Source organism: Spea bombifrons, chromosome 8 (assembly GCF_027358695.1).
Source record: "Spea bombifrons isolate aSpeBom1 chromosome 8, aSpeBom1.2.pri, whole genome shotgun sequence".
Taxonomy (NCBI): Eukaryota; Metazoa; Chordata; class Amphibia; order Anura; family Pelobatidae; genus Spea; species Spea bombifrons.
The window spans coordinates 17328930-17348916 of record NC_071094.1 but is presented as its reverse complement, the minus strand read 5'-3'; the positions used below and the strand labels follow the sequence as shown (position 1 = coordinate 17348916).

The window sequence follows — 19987 nt, the reverse complement described above, 5'->3', positions numbered from 1 at the left end:
AGACTTTCATGTATGAAGAGATAACTTTTGGGGTATATAGAAGTAACAATCCACAAATAGTTTAAGGTAAAGCATGATAAACTCAACTTGACAAAGGGATAGTCAGTAGAAATAATGGCAGATTACAAGAACATTTTATTTAAAGAATAAAAAACGAATACAGATGGGCATCTATGTTCTCTAGCTAACATTCCAAAATAACACTTCTCTAACTTTTAACTATATACAGTTCCCATTTCTGATTAAAATTAAATTTAAAATTGAACTGAACCTTCATTTAAGATTTAAATTCAATCCAGAATTTGCAGGGCCCTACTTTGCATATTCACATGAAATGAATTACAAAATAGGTTTAATTTTGTCAACTAGTTAAAGTGCAATAATGGGCATATATACAAGACCAAAAAGGGTATATTTCGTGAAATATTAGAAATTTAAAGGAAAGCAATCAGGCTAACCTGTAAATAAAAATAGCGAGTGGATGTTAGTTTTATGTGGCTAATAACCTACAGCATGTGGAAATTTACAGCACGACACAGATCATTAATATTTTTTATTTTATTTATTTTTTTTAGCCACGCACTAGTAATACCTTGTTGTGCTAGTTTCACTGGGAGACTCATGTCTTGTTTTTGTAGGCCAACAGAGGACGGATTTATAGAAGACGATGTAGTGGAGGCTTCATTTGATGGCTCATCCTGGTCATGTCCATCAGGGCAAGTTCTTTCTAAGTTGTCTACATGTTGATTATTGTCATCGCCTGGTGTGTCCATCAGAACATCTTCCAGTTCCTTCTGAAGTTCTTGCTCACTCCCATTGCCCACAATCTACAGACACGATTAATATACAAAAGACATTTGTTTTAATTACGACTACCAGAAGTCAAACATTCATATGCCACAAAGTAAGCATCCCTGACTATAAGATGACCCCCAAAACCTGATAGCCACTCTTCTTTCTTCCTCTCACCCAACAACCTGTCCCCTCGACCCCATCCCTTCACACCTCACAAAGTCTCTATGTCCATCCCTTGGTCCATCATTTACCCACCTATTTAATCTTTCGCTATCATCTGGAACTGTACCATCTGCCTTCAAGCATGTGCTAATCACACCAATTCTAAAGAATCCTTCCTCAGATCCCATCTGTTTGACTAACTACCGCCCTATCTCTCTGCTTCCTTTTACCTCTAAGCTGCTTGAACGGATTGTGTACAATCGCCTCACTAACTTCCTCTCCTCTAACGCCCTCCTTGACCCTCTACAGTCTGGTTTCAAACCCCTTCACTCTACTGAAACAGCTCTAACAAAAGTCTCCAATGACTTGCTCTCTGCCAAAGCAAAAGGTCATTACTCTATTCTAATACTACTGGATCTCTCTGCTGCTTTCGATACTGTTGATCACCACCTTCTTCTAGACTCACTTGCTTCTATAGGCATTCGAGATACAGGTCTCTCCTGGATCTCCTCATATCTGTCTAACCGTTCCTTCTCTGTCAACTTCTCTGGCAAGACATCATCACCCCTTCCACTTTCAGTTGGTGTCCCCAAGGTTCAGTCCTTGGCCCTCTGCTGTTCTCTCTTTATACTTCCTCTCTTGGCAAACTAATCAACTCATTTGGCCTCCAGTATCACCTATATGCAGATGATACCAAAATCTACCTGTCTTCTCCTGATCTCTCTCCATCTCTCATGTCCCGTATTACCAATTGCTTGACTGCTATTTCCTCATGGATGTCACAACACTACCTGAAACTTAATCTTTCTAAAACTGAACTCATTATCTTCCCTCCCTCCATCTCCACTCCACTACCTGAATTCTCTATCATCATTAACAACACGACTATCTCTCCTACTAACCAGGCCTTGGGGTCATCCTTGACTCAAACCTCTCCTTCATCCCTCACATTCAGTCCCTCGCCAGATCCTGCCGCTTGCACCTAAAAAACATCTCTCGTATCCGCCCATTCCTCACCCAAGAATCCACAAAAACTCTGGTTCATTTACTTATCATTTCCCGTCTTGACTACTGCAACACTCTTCTGGTTGGAACTCCACTGTCTCGACTCTCTCCTCTACAGTCTATCCTAAATGCCGCTGCTAGGCTCATCTTCCTTGCACGTCGCTCCTCTTCTGCTTCCCCCCTCTGTGAAACCCTCCACTGGCTCCCATTTACCTTTAGAATTAAATTTAAGATCCTGGTACTGACATATAAGGCCATCCATAATACTACTCCTCTGTACATTTCTGACCTCATTAGCAAATACTCTCCTACTCGATCTCTACGTTCTTCCCATTGGCTAAGGCTCTCCTCCTCACTTATCACCTCTTCCTTTTCTCGTCTACAAGATTTCACTCGAGCTGCCCCATATCTCTGGAATCTACTCCCAAGGAACCTTCAGCATTCACCCTCCCTCCCGACATTCAAGAATCTAAAAACCCACTTCTTCAGAGAAGCATACCATCTTAGCTGCTAGAACGTCCTTGTCATCGATACAACCACCACACTACCTCTCCCCTTCCTCTATGCCTTATGTTTGTCACCCCATTTCCCTCTAGATTGTAAGCTTGCAAGCAGGGCTCTCTCCACCAAATGTATCGGTTTGTCTTAGTCTGTCAATTCTTGTCTTGTCATATCCCTTGAATTTATGTATTGTATTAAGCGCTGCGTACTGTTGGCGCTATATAAATAAAGGATAATAATAATAATAATAATAATAATATTTGCTCTATTATAAGCGGTGCAGGGGACCTGGATCCTCCTGTCTGGTAACCTCAGCTGCTGCCAGCACTTCTACCAGGGCCTCCATCACCGAGCACTCGCAGCAACGGAGGTTGTCTATGCGCATCGCACAGACCTTCCCCGTCTGCCAGAGAGAATTTCCCTCAGCGCTGCAGGGAATTATCTTCTCTGGCAGCCGGCGAACGTCTGCTCGATGGATGCAGACAACCCCCACTACTGCTGGCACTTCTGCCGGGGCTTCTATGACGGAGCACCAGAGTCACATGACCTTCCGGTGCTCCGTCATAGAAGCCCCGGCGGAACTAACTCCGGCCTCCACCCACTGCCCCCATGGAGTCAGAAGCACTGGTAACTCGGGGGGGGGGGGGTTATATGGGGGCATAAGGCATTTTTGGAGGCAGAGTGCCCCATGATATGTCTTTTAACCCCCTTTATGCCAGTCTGACGCACGTAGACAACCTCCGCTGCTGCTCGCGATAGGTGATAGAAGCCCCGGTGGAAGTTCCGGACACAGCTGAGGTTACCAGACAGGAGGATCTGTCTGTCTGCAGCGCTGCGGGGGATCTGGATCTTAGTCTCATAGTCAGACCTCTATTTGAGGTCTGATTATAAGATGACCTTGATTATAAGACAAGGGGTATTTTTTAGAGCATTATATATTATAGACACACATACATACACACACACACAGACATATACCAAAAGGGTCCAAACATGAGTGCCAACTGAAGAATAAAAATGGATAAAGTTCAAACCATGCTACTGGTTACATCTATTGTACTGTATGTCAATGCCACCAAGCTTCATACCTCTTCATGGCATCTGATTTATTCTCAGATTCGTTTTCCCCCCTTTAACACCGTTCCAACTTTGTCATATGTGTCAAAATGGTCAAACAGCCCAATACCCATGTTAGTTCTAACCATGTAATAAGAGTAAATGTGTAAGCAATATTTATATTCAAGTTCTGACTTGAAACAGAATCATCTGAGAACAGGATCTGCAAGTGTTTTGTACTTGTGCTCTGTATATGGCAGGTGCAGTCTGTTTACTAGAGACAATCTGTCCTGATTTTGAAACACACCTAAAGAAGAAAAGGACAATCTCTGGGAAAATGCACACCACCGGCACAAGTTAAATAAGCATTACACTGCATCCAAGCATGATGCATGCTCCAAAATGCACATAACATATACTTTAAGAAAGCATGAGGACTCTCTCATATTCTGTTCATGACATTATCCAGTAGGAATCACATATACCGTGTCACTTTGCATGCTTGCATGCTGATACCCACCTTTAATCCAGTCTTCTCATCATCACTGCCATTATTTGCAGAATGCATTTCATCCCCTTGCTTGTAAACCAACACAAAGTCCTCACTATTCAGGGTGGACACCGAGTCAGAGGACACGCTGATCTTCCCCACAGATGCCTTGTCATCCATATTTCATAAACGACGTTCCACTCATGAACAGCCCTCTGGAACAATAAGTACATCAAATAATGTTCTGTTTTTGCTTGATACCCAAATAAAATCTATAATTCAGATAGAATATATTTTAAAAAACGAATGATTGCAAGACCAGTGGACTGTCACATTCACAAAATCTGTGACCGTCATTAAACTTCGAAAGGGTGTGCCAGTATGTGGTATATACGGAGTATAATAAATAAATAAAATAAAAAAAACACGTGACAATCAGTACTTCATGTTCAAACAAAGCCAGATTATGAAATAGTATTCTCCTAGCTAGACACGGGTGAGCAACCAAGGGTAAGGTGGATTGTAGATACACTATATGTTTAAGTACCCTGAATTTCCCATTTATACTAGGAGAGAGCGCGAGGTGATCCGTTTGTTATAAAATGTGTGTGTGTGTGTGTGTGTGTATTACACGTACACTACTATTCACAAGTTTGGGGTCGCTTAGAAACGTTGTTTTTGACAGAAAAGCAAATTTTGACCATTAAAATAACATGAAATCATAAAATATTACTCCTGTTTTCTAATGGCTATATCAAGCGACAACTTCAAAAAAAAAATATACTCTGGATTTTACTGTGTAATAAATATATATATATATATAATACTTAAATGGAAATACAGCAATATATACACATATACATATACATATATACATATATATACACACACTCACTGGCCACTTTATTAGGTAAAACTGTTCAACTGCTTGTTAACACAAATAGCTACTTCCATCAGGATAATGCAGCATATGACAAAGCTCACATCATCTCAAACTGGTTTCTTGAGCATGACAATGAGTTCACTGTACTCCAATGGCCTCCACAGTCACCAGATCTCAATCCAATAGAGCATCTTTGGGATGTGGTTCACGTCATGGATGTGCAGCCGACAAATCTGCAGCAACAGCGTGATGCGATCATGTCCACACGGACCAAAATCTCAGAGAAATGTTTCCAGCACATTGTAGAAAGTAGAAAGTATGCCACGGGAAAAAGGGTCCAACCCGGTACTAGCAAGATATACCTAATAAAGTTGTCAATGAGTATATTATATATATATATAATATTTTTTAACATGTCAATTCCCTTGATCAAAGCCAGAAAAAAAATGACTGTCAAGAAAGTCTATTTCCACATTTGTTTGCCTGCATTATACAACACATTGCCTACAGGGATGTAACATTTCTACCGATCTGCTTTTACTGTTCAATTCTCAAATACGGTACTTGAAAAAACTTTTAAAAAATGGCTTCAACATATTAACGCCCTGCAAGAGTCATTACAGAACTCAATAAAAACAACGTATGCTGCCTTACTTGTTTTAATATGTTCTAAATGATTACTTATAAAAGCTTCCTTTGTTGCATGCATGAATATGTGAGGGATATGTGACATATTATACATCCACAAAGACTATCATTTTTTTTCCAGCACTTTATTGGTTGCTAAATTGGGAATGCCAGTCTTTTAACATGATTTGCACCAAAAGCCACACACTTTGTTCACTTAATATGCAACAAATTCATTCTTACAAGAATTCTTACAAAAGGCAGTGGCATCGCTTGGGGGGCTGTTGGGGTAGAATCTCAACTCCATACCCCCGAATCTCGAGACGTTTGGGAGCAGTGGTCTCCAAACTACAGCCCGCAGTAACCTGGAGCATCCGAAATTGGTGTGGCTGTAGCGGCAGCCATAAAAGAGATTGAGGCACAGATCTCCCAACCACTGCACATCTGCCGGTTAGCATTGGACCTGACATGAGATACAAACATGTATTTTGTGTGCACGTGTATACATGTGTGAGCGTCTTTACTCCACTGCCATTGAATCTGCTGCAGGCTCTAGCCCTGGACCTAGCAAAGCTGGTAAAAGGTAATTTAACGTGTTCATTTGGACTCAAAAGCCATAACCCATGTATACATTCAACTGCCACATCATCTACAGACATATTTTAAAAATGATTTGCACAAACATAAGGAACAAGTCATAGATTAATATGATGCGATTACAAATCTTTCCCAAAAGTAATTATTTTTGCCTTATTTTGATCTTCCAAGGGTCTAACCAATACTAGCCTGTGCTCATGTAACACCTAGGGAGGAGGCAAAGGGTTTATATTGCCATTGGTTTTTCTGTTTTTTTTTTTAATGCTTCTGTTTCTTATGTGTTATAACTATTGGCAGAAGAAAAAGAAATATCTTATTGCACTTCAAATCAGTGATAATTTAAAATATCCATCCATTAAGAGTAAAAAGAAAACGTTACGTATCCAAAGATACCCTCATATGTATTTTAACCCAGGCCTATTATATGCCTATCCCAAAATAAAACAAAATATATATTTTCTAAAATTGCCAGGGAACAGCATATTTTGGATGTGAAACTTTTTTTATGAGTAAACTAATTATTTGTTATGCGTGGTAAAATGCAAATAGTTTGTTATTTTTTTGTTTTGTTTTGCCACACCATTTGGTCACCTTTGGTATCCCCCCTTATTGTAATTCATAATATATTTGGGTTACTTTGCTAAAGGGATAAGATATCTCCATACAGAGTTTGTAACTACTATCATAACTTGGATAATCGCACAATTATGGCACCAATCCCACCCATAAAATAAAATGTACTATGTAGGTCCAACGACATTTCCAGACATAGGTTTTAATTGTCTCAGATAACTCCTCCATCATAGCTCAGGAAGTAGGTGCCGTCGAGATCACTTAAGAGCGTGTCATTTGGCTGAGAATAACACGTGCGTTCCTGTGGCTGAGAGTGGTATTTGTGTTTGAGCCTTTGTCAGTGTGGCTCAGAGGAGTCACTATAAACATGCATATAGCGGTAAAGAGAGGTCAGTATGAGTTTGCCTTAAGTAAGGCATACATCAGTTTGCATGAGTGTGTTTAAAACATGATCAGTGTGTTTGTGTAAGATATTGTGGAATTTACTACTTTAGTGCACTTTAGTGCATACGATACGCATTTGGTCTATTTAAATGGTTGAGGTGCCCCCGTGACAAATGCATTTGCCCCTTTAAGCGATTTTCTGCGCAGGAGATGTGCATGGCTGGACACATCTCCTTGCATGTGACATACTCCAGCATCTCTTCACATGCATGGGAAGTGCTCCTATAGCTTTCAATGGGAGCCCTTTCCTGTCACTGATTAGCTGCTTCAAACAGCCAATCGGTGGAAAGAATCATCGGACCACAGAGAAGGGCTGCTACAGCTACCTCATATTATGAAGGATGCTTATTAAAGTACCTCTGCGTTCTTCTTTAGCGGGGTTGTCAGTGGCAGTAAACATGCATGCAGCCAATTTACACTGTTAAGTAAACTGTGCTCACAACCAATTTAGTCTCCAATTTTGAGTCCTTATATAACTATACAGAGCTTGAGTATACTGGCAAACAAAAGTAGTACTGTGCATCTTTCATATAAAGCACACTGTATATCCAGCAGAGCTTGAAAACATGACACATGAAACAAGTTCTCCATACAGAGCTCTTCTGTCACATGCATCACTGGAGTCACAAGCAGATGAATGGAGACTTGTGGGTCAGTATGGGGTAAACACACATCACAGTGAATAATCATGAACATGGTCTGTACACGCTAAGTATAGGTGCAGGATAAAAAGACACACATGAGGCCTACTATATAACAATGCTTGTATTCTTCTGCCGCACACTGAATCATAAGCCGGAATTTGACACAAGTAACACTGCACGATCGGATCTACATGTGAAGTCAGTAATTCCACAACCCATTGCATCTATGCGTGCACCGGTAGCCGGGCCAATACAACATGTCATATTTAAGAATTCGGTTTTTAACCTCTATATCAAGCAGTTGAATAAAATGGGCGGAAGCAAATATCAATAACAAAGCTGACATTTTGCATATCCGTCAACAACGTTGATTCCAGATGCGGAAGGGCATAAAGATCTCTCCCGCTAAACATATGTGTTCTAGAAAGCTTTATATGCAGAAATGCCGAGCGCCCGTGCCAATGTTCACTCACCATAACTTGATCTGGCAAGTCACATAGCACAACTCACTACAACACTGAACAACAAAGCTGTGATCTGTCATCGCCATCAAAGGAGCTGTCCCGAATCACCATGCAGAAAACAACCAATCCCGGTAGTCTCATCAATGCCTCCGTCTCCCCCGCCCTCCCACTTGATACCCCAGGTTTCTCACCTCCGGGATCCAGGCCATGAACGGAACCCTTCCGGAAGTGACGACATGCGTTTCAGTGTCATGTAAAGGGTCGGCCCTACACTGTAAACATCCGGCTAACGATTCAATAGGCTTTATTGACAGCTGACAACGCTGTGGTAATCGGATCAGTCGCGCCAGATCCGAAATGTATCGTTTAGTTGTATACCAACCGTGTGCGGTGTGCGAGAAGGGAGCCAAGAGCTGTCAATACGGGGAGGTAAATACTCCCTAAAACTTATGTTCGTTGAATGTTAAACAGAACTCCGCCTACAGTCAATACTGAAAACTTGTCAAGGTATCGTTATGTACTGTCCGTGTGTAAGACTATTCTGACTAGATAAATATAGGTTCATGCGATATAAACAACTAAAGAACAGGAAATGAGATGTGGATGTGTTCACGCAGCACAGATTTCAAATGGGAAACACAAAATAGCCCATATCTCCCAAGTGCCCCTTGTCCCTCTCTATGACTGCAAGATCGTTTTTTATTTAAATTCGTCACCTATACATTTTTTTTTTCTTTCAGCTTTCTACATTATATAAACTGAATAAAGATGCTCTTCCACCTAGGGTGCTTTGTAAAATTATAAGATAAGTGCTGCATTGTAGAAGGAAGGTAAGTAAGAATAAAACATGTAATTTGCATATGTCCCATAAAAACAGCCTTTATAGGTTAATGTACTTACCACTGTGGCTTCGCAACCGTGCTGTTTGTTACACTGCTTTGCAGAGCAATGCTGAAACCAATCACAAGCACACTTCGTAAGCAGAGCAGAGTTTAGCTTGGTTTCAATGCAGATTTAAGAGTCCCCATAAGAAATGATTTGCATAGTAAATTACAGAAAAACAGCAGTGCCTTTTAAGACTAAAATAAGCTCGTTTAGCATGCATACAAGAGAGGAATATACAGTAATTATTTAATAGATATCAAAAAAAAAAACAAGCAAGTGGAAGAGCACCTTTATCATATCATCAAATGCATATGAATACGTTTTCATACTGAATTTGCCCCTTTCTCCACCCACAGCTATTTATTGTACAGACAATGTGTTCAGGCAAAAACATCTCCTGGCACGTGATGCACTTAATGTCAGCGCCGGTGCTAAATTGGCAAGAGTTCTGCAATGGGGCTAATGACCCCAGCACTAATGCTAAGAATTACTCAAATTGATTTTGAAAATTGGAATATGGCTGCTTGTGTAGAGCCCTCACCAGCTGATGAGGGAATAAAGGTTATTTTAATAAGGGACAAACAACTGCTGCTGCTATCAAGAAAAACCTTGATAACTAAACATTTTAAATACAATCTTCATTAATAACATTAGCATTCACCATTTTATGAGATCCCATTACATCTCCCCTTTCCATTGGGGTGTTTTACTCCCTTAATGACCAGGCTGTTTTTTTTTACCTTTGGGACCGAGGCACTTTTGCGGTGTTCGTGTTTAGATGTAATTTTCTCCTCACCCATGTGTACCCACATAGTGTACCCACATAAGTTATATGTTGGGATTTTGTAGGACAAGAAGGGCTTTCTTCATATACCATTTTTGATCATATCTAATTCACCATAAAAAAATAAATATTTGTCTTGAGTTTAGAAATACCCAATGTTTTTATGTTTTTTTTTTTTGCTTTTTCTGCAAGTTATTGGGCAATAAGGATTGAAGAAAAGAATAAAAAACTGCACTACTTGAAGATTAACTGGTATTATAAAAGTAATCTAGTTGATACACTTCTGTCTAATAAACTAAAGGGAAAGAAACAGTCTATGAGAATTAGAACTAATAGGGATTAGCCTTTAATGAATATTATAAGACTTTATATAAGTCGATAAATAAAGATCCAGAACATCCCCAATATCCCCAACATCCCCAGTATACTTCTCCAAAAGAAAGATTCCTAAAATACCAGAAGAACAATTAGAGGAAATTAACAAACCCATTGATCTAGAGGAAGTAAAAAAGGCTAAAAACGAATTACAAATTAACAAGGCACCAGGCCCGGATGGATATAGTAATACGTTTTATAAAATATTTAAGGATCTGCTAGCAGCAAGGCTGGTCATGACCTTTAACGAGGTGATCAGGAGCGGCTCTTTCCCCGCTGACATGCTAAGGGCTAACATTGTCCCTATACTTAAGACTAATAAAGATCCAGAGATCCTATCACATTACCGCCCAATCTCACTTCTTAATGGAGATGTAAAAATGTACGCAGCTAATTTGGCTAGAAGAATTAAACGATTTATAGTCTCACAAAACCAGACAGGTTTCATGCCCGGCAGAATGGCCAAACATAATATTAGAAGGGTAATTGATATCTTTGATGTCTCCCATCGTTCAGCTCTCCCTACCTTGGTCCAGTCATTAGATCCGGAGAAGGCATTTGACAGGGTCAGATGGGACTTCTTGGGACAAATGTTGGAAGCCTGTGGCCTGAAGGGGAATATCTACAACGCTATTATGGCTCTATATACTTTTCCCTCAGCTAGGGCAGTGAGCACTGGGATAGATGCAGGTATATACTTGAAAGGTTGATGCTTTTAGCACAATGTTGCACAGTTCCCATCAGCACTACTACTCCTAGCTACTAATAGGATTAACCCTACTCAACCCTTCTTTGGTATTAGTGTAAAGAAATGTGACCTGCATTTCAAACTTTATGAATACACATCTCTCCCCTGTGCAGAGTGCTTGGTTTTAGCCAATGCCTTCTTAGGAATATCCTCCAAGGGCAGACTCCTTCCTACCTGTTAAGGGAAGGAAAAAAAACATTGGGAGGTAGTGGAGAGGGGTAATTTGTAGGTTTTTGTTCCTGCCCTGAGTCAGAAGGAGGACTCTATCCTGCCCCTTACCCTCAGTGAATACAAATAATCAAACATTTAGAACAAAATAATCTTTTTAGGAAGAACAAAAAAGTTGCTACTGGGAAGTGACAAGGAAAATTAACTTATCAGGTATGACTCCAAATTATCATGTCTAATAAAGTTATAGACACTTCCTTGAAAATATGATAAATGGGGAACCCCAGCAGCCTCGGCCCACGATGTTGCGACAGCCGGGGCGGAATGAGCTTTAAGGCCTGAGGGAGCTTCTTCTCTAGCCATTTGGCTATGGAAGTTCTAGAGGCCACGAGACCCTTCCTGGCTCTGGAAAAGGAAATTAATAAACTGGATGACCTTCTCCAGGAAGTAGTTCTTTGCAGGTATATCTCCAAACATCTTCAGACGTCTAGGCAATGGAGAAGGTGTTCTTTGTCATTCTTAGGAACTGCACAAATAAAATAGTGGTACAATCTCTTGCTGCAGATGGAATGGAGAAAATTCTTGGGGTAGGAATTCCGGAGGGGTGCACAAAACTACCTTTACCAGCAAAAAAGGCATTAAAATAAGGAGAGACTGAATTTTAGCTAAATGTCTAGTAGATGTTAAGGTCACCAATAGGACTGTCTTCCAGGTCACAATCCTGATGAGAACATCTTGAAGGGGCTCGAAGGAAGGAAAAGTCAGATGAGAGAGAACTAGATTTCTCTTGAAAGGCCATAGTCTGGAAATGGCCTTCATAAAATGACTAACCCAAGGGTGCTTAGCCAACTGCTTGTTCAGGAGAGAAATATGGGCTGCAAACATGAACCTTCAGGGTGGCTGGAGACAGACATTTATGAAAACATGACTGCAGAAAGTCCAAGATTCTGCTAATACAGACGTCATCCGTATGTAGATGCTTGCTCGAACACCAGGAACAGAAGATCTTCCACATTTTATAATACCGGAGATTAGTAATGTGCTTCCTACTCTTTAAGTATCAGCAAACTCTTCGGAGAGACCATCCTCCCTTTCAGAATCCACTCGGTTAACTTGAGGTACGTGGCATTTGGATGGAGAACAGGCCCTTGACAAACCAGGTCCGGCTTGGTTTCTAATCTCTTTTGTACTCTCTATAGACAGATTAGCTCTGGATATCAAATCCTTTTGGACACCAAATCCACAGTCCTGTGTATTTGCTGTGTCAGGAGATCTGGGGAGTTTGCTGCTAGAAGCCAATTATCCATATAGGGGACCACCTTGATACCTTCTTTCCTCAGAAAAACTTCTGATAGCACCTTGGTAAGAACCCTTGGGGCAGAAGCAAGACTGAAGGGGAGAGCCTGGAACTGAAAGTGAAGAATACCACCAGAGGAATAAATAGCTACACGTAGGTACTTCTTAGACTCTTTCCGGATGGGGATGTGAAGACGCATCTTGTAGAGTAGCCAAGAAATCTCCCTGGGACAGAAGTTCTATGGTTGATTTTATTGACTCCATCCTGAACTTTTTGTAAGACACAAAACATTTCAAGAACTTAAGATCTGTTATTAGCCTGAAATCTCTTGATGACTTTGGAACAGCAAAGACATGGGAATGCCTCTTTGGTCCGGGGGCACAGGGATCAAAGCTTCTTTCCTCACAAAGTCGTGGATAAGATCTTGAAGCGCCTTTCTTCGGAAAAGGATCTGAAGGGGCAGCTGACACTGGAGGAGTGCTGATAACTCCAGACTGTATCCTCTGAAGATGATTCCCAGAGTCCAACCATCTAAAGATACCTGAGCCCATTGATGGAAAAATCCCTTCAGCCTGCCCCAAACACATTGCTTCTGGCATCACGCTGTTTTGATGTCTGAGTCCTCCTACTTAGTGGAAGTTGGTCAGCCTCTTCCCCTGAAGAAATAAAATCTGAAACAGCTCCTTCCCAGGCAACTCTTTACCTTAGAAGGGAATGCTACACAGATGATGTTTGGAGGCTTTATTTGCAGACCAGGATTTTATCCATAAAGCTCTTCTAAAGACCACAGATAGGGCAGAATCTTCAGGAGATTCAGGCTCCTCTAGGTTCCAACCCTTCTCCGAGTCTGACGAACCAGAATCACGACCTGTATCTCTGAACATCGGCTGAGGGCCCTGACAAGGAGCTTTAGGCTGAGGCTGAAGGAAAGGGGAGGTCTCGACGAAAAAATGCAGAGTGGAATACTTCTATAAATGTGAAATTATTTTGTTACACTGGGAACATCAAATGCAGTGTATATAAAAGTTTAATGCTTGAAATAAAAGTACAGCTTATTCAGTAAATAGTAAATTGATTTGATTTTTAAAACTTTAATTTTTGTTACAAATGGAACAACAAGAACAGGTACCCACCCTTTCCCTAAAATGCAACAAAATAAATGAAGAAACCATCAACACAAAAAACAAAAGATCTCCTCTAATCCTCCTAGATGAATTGGACTGGGAGAGCGATCACAATCGCCCAATCAGATTTGCATCTTAGCATCAATTGCAAATGATGCTATTATTTGTGCCAATTGGATGTGGACACATTACGTTTTTCATAAAGGTCTTCATGTAATATAATTTGAATGCCATGATATATTGGCCCAATTATAGGCTGCACTTTTTCCCCTTAATTTAAGTCTTTACAGAGGGGGTGTGGCCTATAATCGGGGTCTGGCGCAGGGACATGCAGTTCTGGGTGTCAGGCAGGTGTTTTTTTTCTCTCATTAAGCTCTGCTGCGGGCAAGCAGCAGAGTTATAGGATCCAGGTCCCCCGCAGCCCTGGATCCTTCTCTCTGGCAGCCAGTGGACATCTGCACCATGCAGACAACTTCCGCCGCTACCCGGCTCTTCTGTCATGGCTTCTATGACGGAACGCCCGTGTGACAAGACCTTCCAGTGCTCCACCATAGAAGCCGAAGTACCAGCCAGCATCGCGCTGCAGGGGACCTGGATCCTCCTCTCTGGCAGCCGGTGAACGTCTGTGCGATGCGCCCAGATAACCTCCGCTACTACTTTCGCCGGGTCTTCTATGACCGGGTGCCGGCGTGACATGATATTCTGGCGCTCCATCATGGAAGCCCCATAAGAGGTGCCGGGCAGCAGCGGAGTTTGTCTACACGCATCGCGCAGACATCCACCAGCTGCCCCCACTAGACACCAGGGAGTCTGGTGCATGGTGGTCAAGTCTTGGAATGCATTGGTAAGTCTGGGGGGGGGTGGCATATCTGGGAAGCAGAGTGACATATCTGGAGGTCAGATTGGCATATCAGGGGGGCATAAAGCATATCTAGAGGTCAGAGTTGAATATCTAGGGGGCATAAATCATTTCTATAAGGTGCATTATGAATTAAATGGGGGGCCTTAAAATGGCTATTGGTTTTCCAAATTACTGTTTGTATATAACATATCCTGTAAAAAGCAGGACCAACTGCATAATAGATACCAAAAATGTTAAGATAAATGCATTCCTGTTCATTAGGTAAAATAGTGTTTTATCATTCCACTAATGTATTTTTTTTCTTTAAAATAGCACCAAAGTTTAAGGTTGTGGCATATAATCAGGCCATTTATCATTATAGAAGAAGATATTCCACAATCCATTTTGTTTAAATTTTTGAAAAAAAAAAAAAAAGGCTTTGGGAAAAACCGCCCCCCCCCCAGACCTTTCCATCTCTAGTCCCAGCACACTGATTCTAAGCATGGATATGATGTAATTCCCCCGTGCGCAGATGCAGGCAGTGTATGTGGAGTGAGGTGCTCAGAAGTAGGCAACTTTTGAGGAGTCCGAGGGAGCAGAAAAACAAGGGATAAGCCTCCTGCTGAGCCTGCAAAGGTAGTTAAGCTTGTAGGGGGGGTCTTAAATGTAGATGTGTGTGTGGAGTTATTGGCATATATTATATAGAATTACTTAATTTTAAAATTTAAACCTATGTTAATGACCATCACGAGATATAGACTTCAAGCTACATAAACACAAGACAGAAATTACAGAAATTCAAAAGAAAACCAAAGGAAATCTGAACTTTGAAGAGACAGATGTGCTTTGTTTTATTTCATGTTAAAGAGCCAGTAAAATGCTTTTAATACAGAAGCAACATTTAAAATAATTATTTCTTTTAAAAAAAACCCACACATTTCAAGTTCTCTATCCTTCCTACCCCTAAGCTTTCAGGCAGCCTACCAAACTGACAATGATTATCCTTTCTGCTTTCCTCTTGCAGGAAAAGAAGTGTGATCTTGCTTTAGGATCTCATTGTAATCCTGAGAGTAATTGGGCCCTCTTGGTCAGAGAAAATCTGTTAAAACCCCAAAAAGTACAGTGTTTGTGTTATGAATTCCACTATATTCTTTTGTGTTTGGTGCCAAACCATCCAAAGAAGAGGTATTGATTCACGTGATCACTACAGATATAAATTAGTGCTTATGCAAGTATTTGAACCTAGCACAAATATTAGAATGACCAATAGCGTCAGAGGGATTTATGCCTACAACTACTTGATTGGATGGAACACCGGTTGCCTTTACTGCATTAAAAAAATATCTGCATTGCACAATCCATATTATTGTAAATCTCCAACTGTCCTTTACATTAAGGAACATTATAGAAGGGTTTTGCGTTATGAAAAGACAAACTTACCAAGGACAAACATAGTGCTTCTAGAGAGAGAAACTTAGAATTCATTTTTTTTCTTAGATAATACATAAAGATGCAACTATCCTACAATTCACATATGGGAGAATAGTGGTGCGCACTACTTTGTATCAAAGTATGACAACCCATTTACAATGTATCCAGACAATACAATTTTCATATAAACAAATCAATATAAAAAGCACAAAATATCAGTTGGCAGTAGACGTGTGGCTGTCAAACTACTGGGATTAACGAATACCTAGAGAAATGCATTTCTTTTTATTTCACCACTACAAATGTTAACAGTTGTATACCTGATATAGCTGTCATTTTGATGGTATGGAAATGTCAAGACCAACTATTCACAAATCCTAGGTTCTGTTTTATATATATATATATTTACAGACTTCTATATAAAACTCTGAAAAAATGCTGGACTCGGCAATAATATTTGTAGGAGCTACAACGTTACAGGGGTATATAAAGCCCTGCTATAGGCTAATCATAGTCAATTGTGATTTTGGTTATAGAGTCCAGGTTTGGCTTATCACTTCCAACTCTTCCATGTACTGAATTAAGATGTTTTTTTAGAGCAGACTTGTGCTTAAAATCCATGTCACAACAATGACATTTGTAGGGTCTGTCTCCGCTGTGAATGTTAAGATGATCTTGCAGAGTGCTTTTTGCAGTGAAAGTTTTCATACATACTGAGCACTGAAAGGGCCTGATACCCATGTGCCCACGTATGTGCCTATTAAGGTTCTTTTTCTGCGTAAATGTTTTCCCACACTGCAAGCATAAGAACAGCTTATGCATCTTGAGATGCCGCAGATAGTTCTCCAGATGTAGAAACCCACGAGGGCATTTCGGACACTGGTGTCGCCATGAGCAGATTGCTTCACCCCCAGTCTGAAGTCCTTGCATCATTCCAGACTGATTCTCTCCTTCACGTAGACCATGATATGGATTCCTTGTTAAGTCACTGATGCGGTTTTCCACTGTTGAATTAATTATAGAATGCTGTGTTTCTGAAAAATACATATTTGATTTGGAAGAGGTACATGGCTGTGGAAACTGATCACTGTCCGCATTGTTTGCACTGTCAGATACAGAGCCCATCCTGAAAACACATATATCATTATCTTTGTAATCAATTTCCAAAGCAGAGAGGTCATTTTTTGGAGATTCGGGGCTATGCAGCTCTTCCTGACTGTCACCCTCTTTCTTAACATTAAAGTCTATGTTTCCAGAACTATCCTCAGACAGTTCAATAATTTCACAGTCTTTATCCTGATTTTCGGAAGCCTCAATCTCTGCATCAAATGACCCCTCTTTTACTGTATCCTGCTGCTCTGAATCAAGGCACTGTTCATTTTGTAAATAGCGAGAGAGAGCTTCTGTGCATTTCTCAACAATATGAACCATTTGCAGATAGCTTGCTGCAGTCAGATATTTCAACAGTTCGTTCTTTCTTACTTCTAAAACCCCTGTGTAACAGGACATCAGCAACTTTTGTCCTACCTCTGCATTCTGTAGTATGGTGATATGAACATGTCTAGACTGATTTAACAAGAACTGATCCCTCATGAATGTGGAACAAGCTGCAAACACCACTTTATGTCCATGAAACTCAGCATCATTTATAGAAATGGAGACATCACAGAAGAGATTCTGTTCTCTCAGAATATTCATCTTGTGCAGTACGCCATCTCCTTGCTGCTCAAATTGGAAATGAAGTATGTCAGAGTCAGACATTGCGAGAGTCCTAGGGAAACAATGTAAATATATTTATATATATATATAAGCCATCACATATAATATATGGCTATATTAGGCACATATATATTACACATACTTAAAACAACTATTTTATGATAGTAATAAATTAAAAATGTATTATGTGTAAGATTTGGTGTTTGTGCATGATATATATATATATATATATATATATATATATATATATATATATATATATATATATATATATATATATATATATACACACACACACTATAAGACACACACAAACAATTATGACATATTGTCCTACATAAAGATAACTTTTTCCAAACAAACTACACGGTTTTGGTTTTGCTTTATTTCATTTAGCCTAATTTTCAATTGTTTTAATATCTTTCTTTCTACAGTATGCAGCCTCTCAATCTAACTTTCATACTAGGAATTTCTCTGAGCTCCACTCAGTCTCAGGGTGAAGTTCTGCTTCTCTGTGTCATTCTGCTCTCTCTCAGGGGCAGAGGAGCGGTGTTTTGCACAATTCCCTTTTCACTCCCAGATGCTATCTGGGGCTAGCACTGTCCATTGCACGGTTAATCACATTCCTTGCGCGGCTAAATCCCATCTACGTGTGGCTTGGCTCACCCAGTCACAAAGCCGCTTTCCCAGGAGAAGGAGAGCTTGGGTAGCCTGACCTGAGAAGTTACCAGGTACTCTAACTTTACTATCAACCAAAAACAATTTTGCTTTACATTGGAGCTGTAAAACTGTTTAATAACAGGAACGTGTTACTATAATATTTATATTTAACTATCTGATGACAATTGGCGTGCCAGGCACTGACGACCTCAGCCTCTCAAACGGTGTTGCTGTAATGTCTCGACGTTGAGGCACTCACACATTGTGCATAACTGTGAGTTTTATTGCTGTGGGGTTCTGTGATACACACACATGAAAGCATACAAAGGGTGAGAAAATGTGATGCACACAAATCTAATTAAAAAAGTGTGTATGTATATATATATATATATATATATATATATATATATTATAATGATTTAAACAAAGTTGTGCAGATAGTATAGCTGAAATAAGTATATTGTAAGACAGATAGATTGATATGTTGTACAGCATAGGCAGGCATAGATTGTAATGCATAGCAATATTCAGCCAGCATCATTAGGAGGCTTTTGGCTGGCTATGCATGATAGGAACGGTAGTGTACAGGTAATATATCTCAATTCACCTGCTGTGAAATAGTTACCATAAAGCTCAGTAGCCAAATCTCTCACGTTAGGTTGGGGGCTGATGGGTGCATCTGTGTTGGGAGCTTGACCACATTTACATAAAGCAATAATCTTATGGACTGCATATACTGCCAGGAGCTCCCACACTAGTACAGTGCAATTTCAATCAATATGTAACCACACTATTAACCCTTTATATTTCCTATCATTCTTCACTGAGAGCTGCACGGTGCCTAGCTTGTAAATCACTGGATTGTGCTTGTTAAAATGCTATGTGATGACAGTTGTTTGTACATGGCTTTGTATTCTTTTCTTTTTGAACATATAGATCTCCGTTTTTGAACAGCTATTAATGTAAAAGTATCTAGCTTCACTTGGGTGCAAAGCTGTCTCCAATTGCACCTTATTGATGGGCCCTCCACTCAGAAATCGTATTATCCCCCACTAAATGTTACAACAAATCTACTGATACGTCTTCTTTATCGTCTAGGGTACTCCTGCACATTGATAGTGTTTCTCTATTCTCTCTTTGGATCAGATACACAACTGATCATCTCACCTCCAGCGCTTGATCCCATGAATGTCAGCCCTCTCCGCCTCAGTTCTGCTTGGATCACTCGGTTAACGCAGCTAAAAATTAACACCAATACGAGCTAAAAGAGCTCTAAACACTTGATACAAAAATCTCAAAGATAGCTTCCAGCAGACATACAGCTCACTGTTGTCACGAGTGACATCAGCAGATCATGTGACTTCACTCTCATATGATGAAGGAACAGCCGTGATAGAAAACGAGCGTGAGCTTAGAAAATGGGAGAGCCAGGAGCAGAGTAGAGATTTGACAACACACACACACACACTATAGTGTGTGTATATATCTGTCTATCTATAGATATGTACACACACACACACACTATATTATTTACTATTATTATAGTATATATTTATTATACTTTATTATTATTATTATACATATTTACACACACACTAAAACCAGATTTTTTAAATGACAAATGGTAAAAAACATAAACTTATAAACTTATTATGCAGTCAGTGGCTTCTCCAGCTTTCATATTTAGGGGGGGCACATGGGGGGCCAGGGACCA

The 19987-nt window shown here is 40.2% G+C and overlaps 2 protein-coding genes across 3 annotated transcripts in view; both read right to left on the bottom strand.

Moving 5' to 3' along the window:
• RABGAP1 (RAB GTPase activating protein 1) overlaps positions 1-8482 on the bottom strand; it is a 62069-nt gene extending 53587 nt beyond the window's left edge. The window contains exons 1-3 of one of the 2 annotated variants that reach the window (XM_053472747.1): positions 8433-8482; positions 4040-4224; positions 593-827 (exon numbers count right to left, since the gene is read on the bottom strand). In XM_053472747.1, the coding sequence (XP_053328722.1) occupies positions 593-827; positions 4040-4189 (385 nt within the window). In that variant the 5' untranslated portion in view covers positions 4190-4224; positions 8433-8482. Of the gene's footprint in view, positions 1-592; positions 828-4039; positions 4225-8250; positions 8374-8432 lie in introns of those variants that run through there. The other variant, XM_053472748.1, reaches the window with a different exon arrangement.
• Positions 8483-15947: 7465 nt separating this feature from the next.
• ZBTB6 (zinc finger and BTB domain containing 6) lies at positions 15948-19610 on the bottom strand. Its single transcript, XM_053472750.1, has 2 exons — positions 19441-19610; positions 15948-17665 (listed from the first exon to the last, which is right to left on the bottom strand). Exon 2 carries the CDS (start codon positions 17653-17655, stop codon positions 16399-16401), a length of 1257 nt encoding a protein of 418 aa, XP_053328725.1. The 5' UTR covers positions 17656-17665; positions 19441-19610; the 3' UTR covers positions 15948-16398.
• Positions 19611-19987: the final 377 nt, after the last annotated feature.

Bases quoted from the DNA above. Each gene is read 5' to 3' on its own strand.
- ZBTB6 (XM_053472750.1), bottom strand. From the start codon at position 17,655: ATGTCTGACTCTGACATACTTCATTTCCAATTTGAGCAGCAAGGAGAT.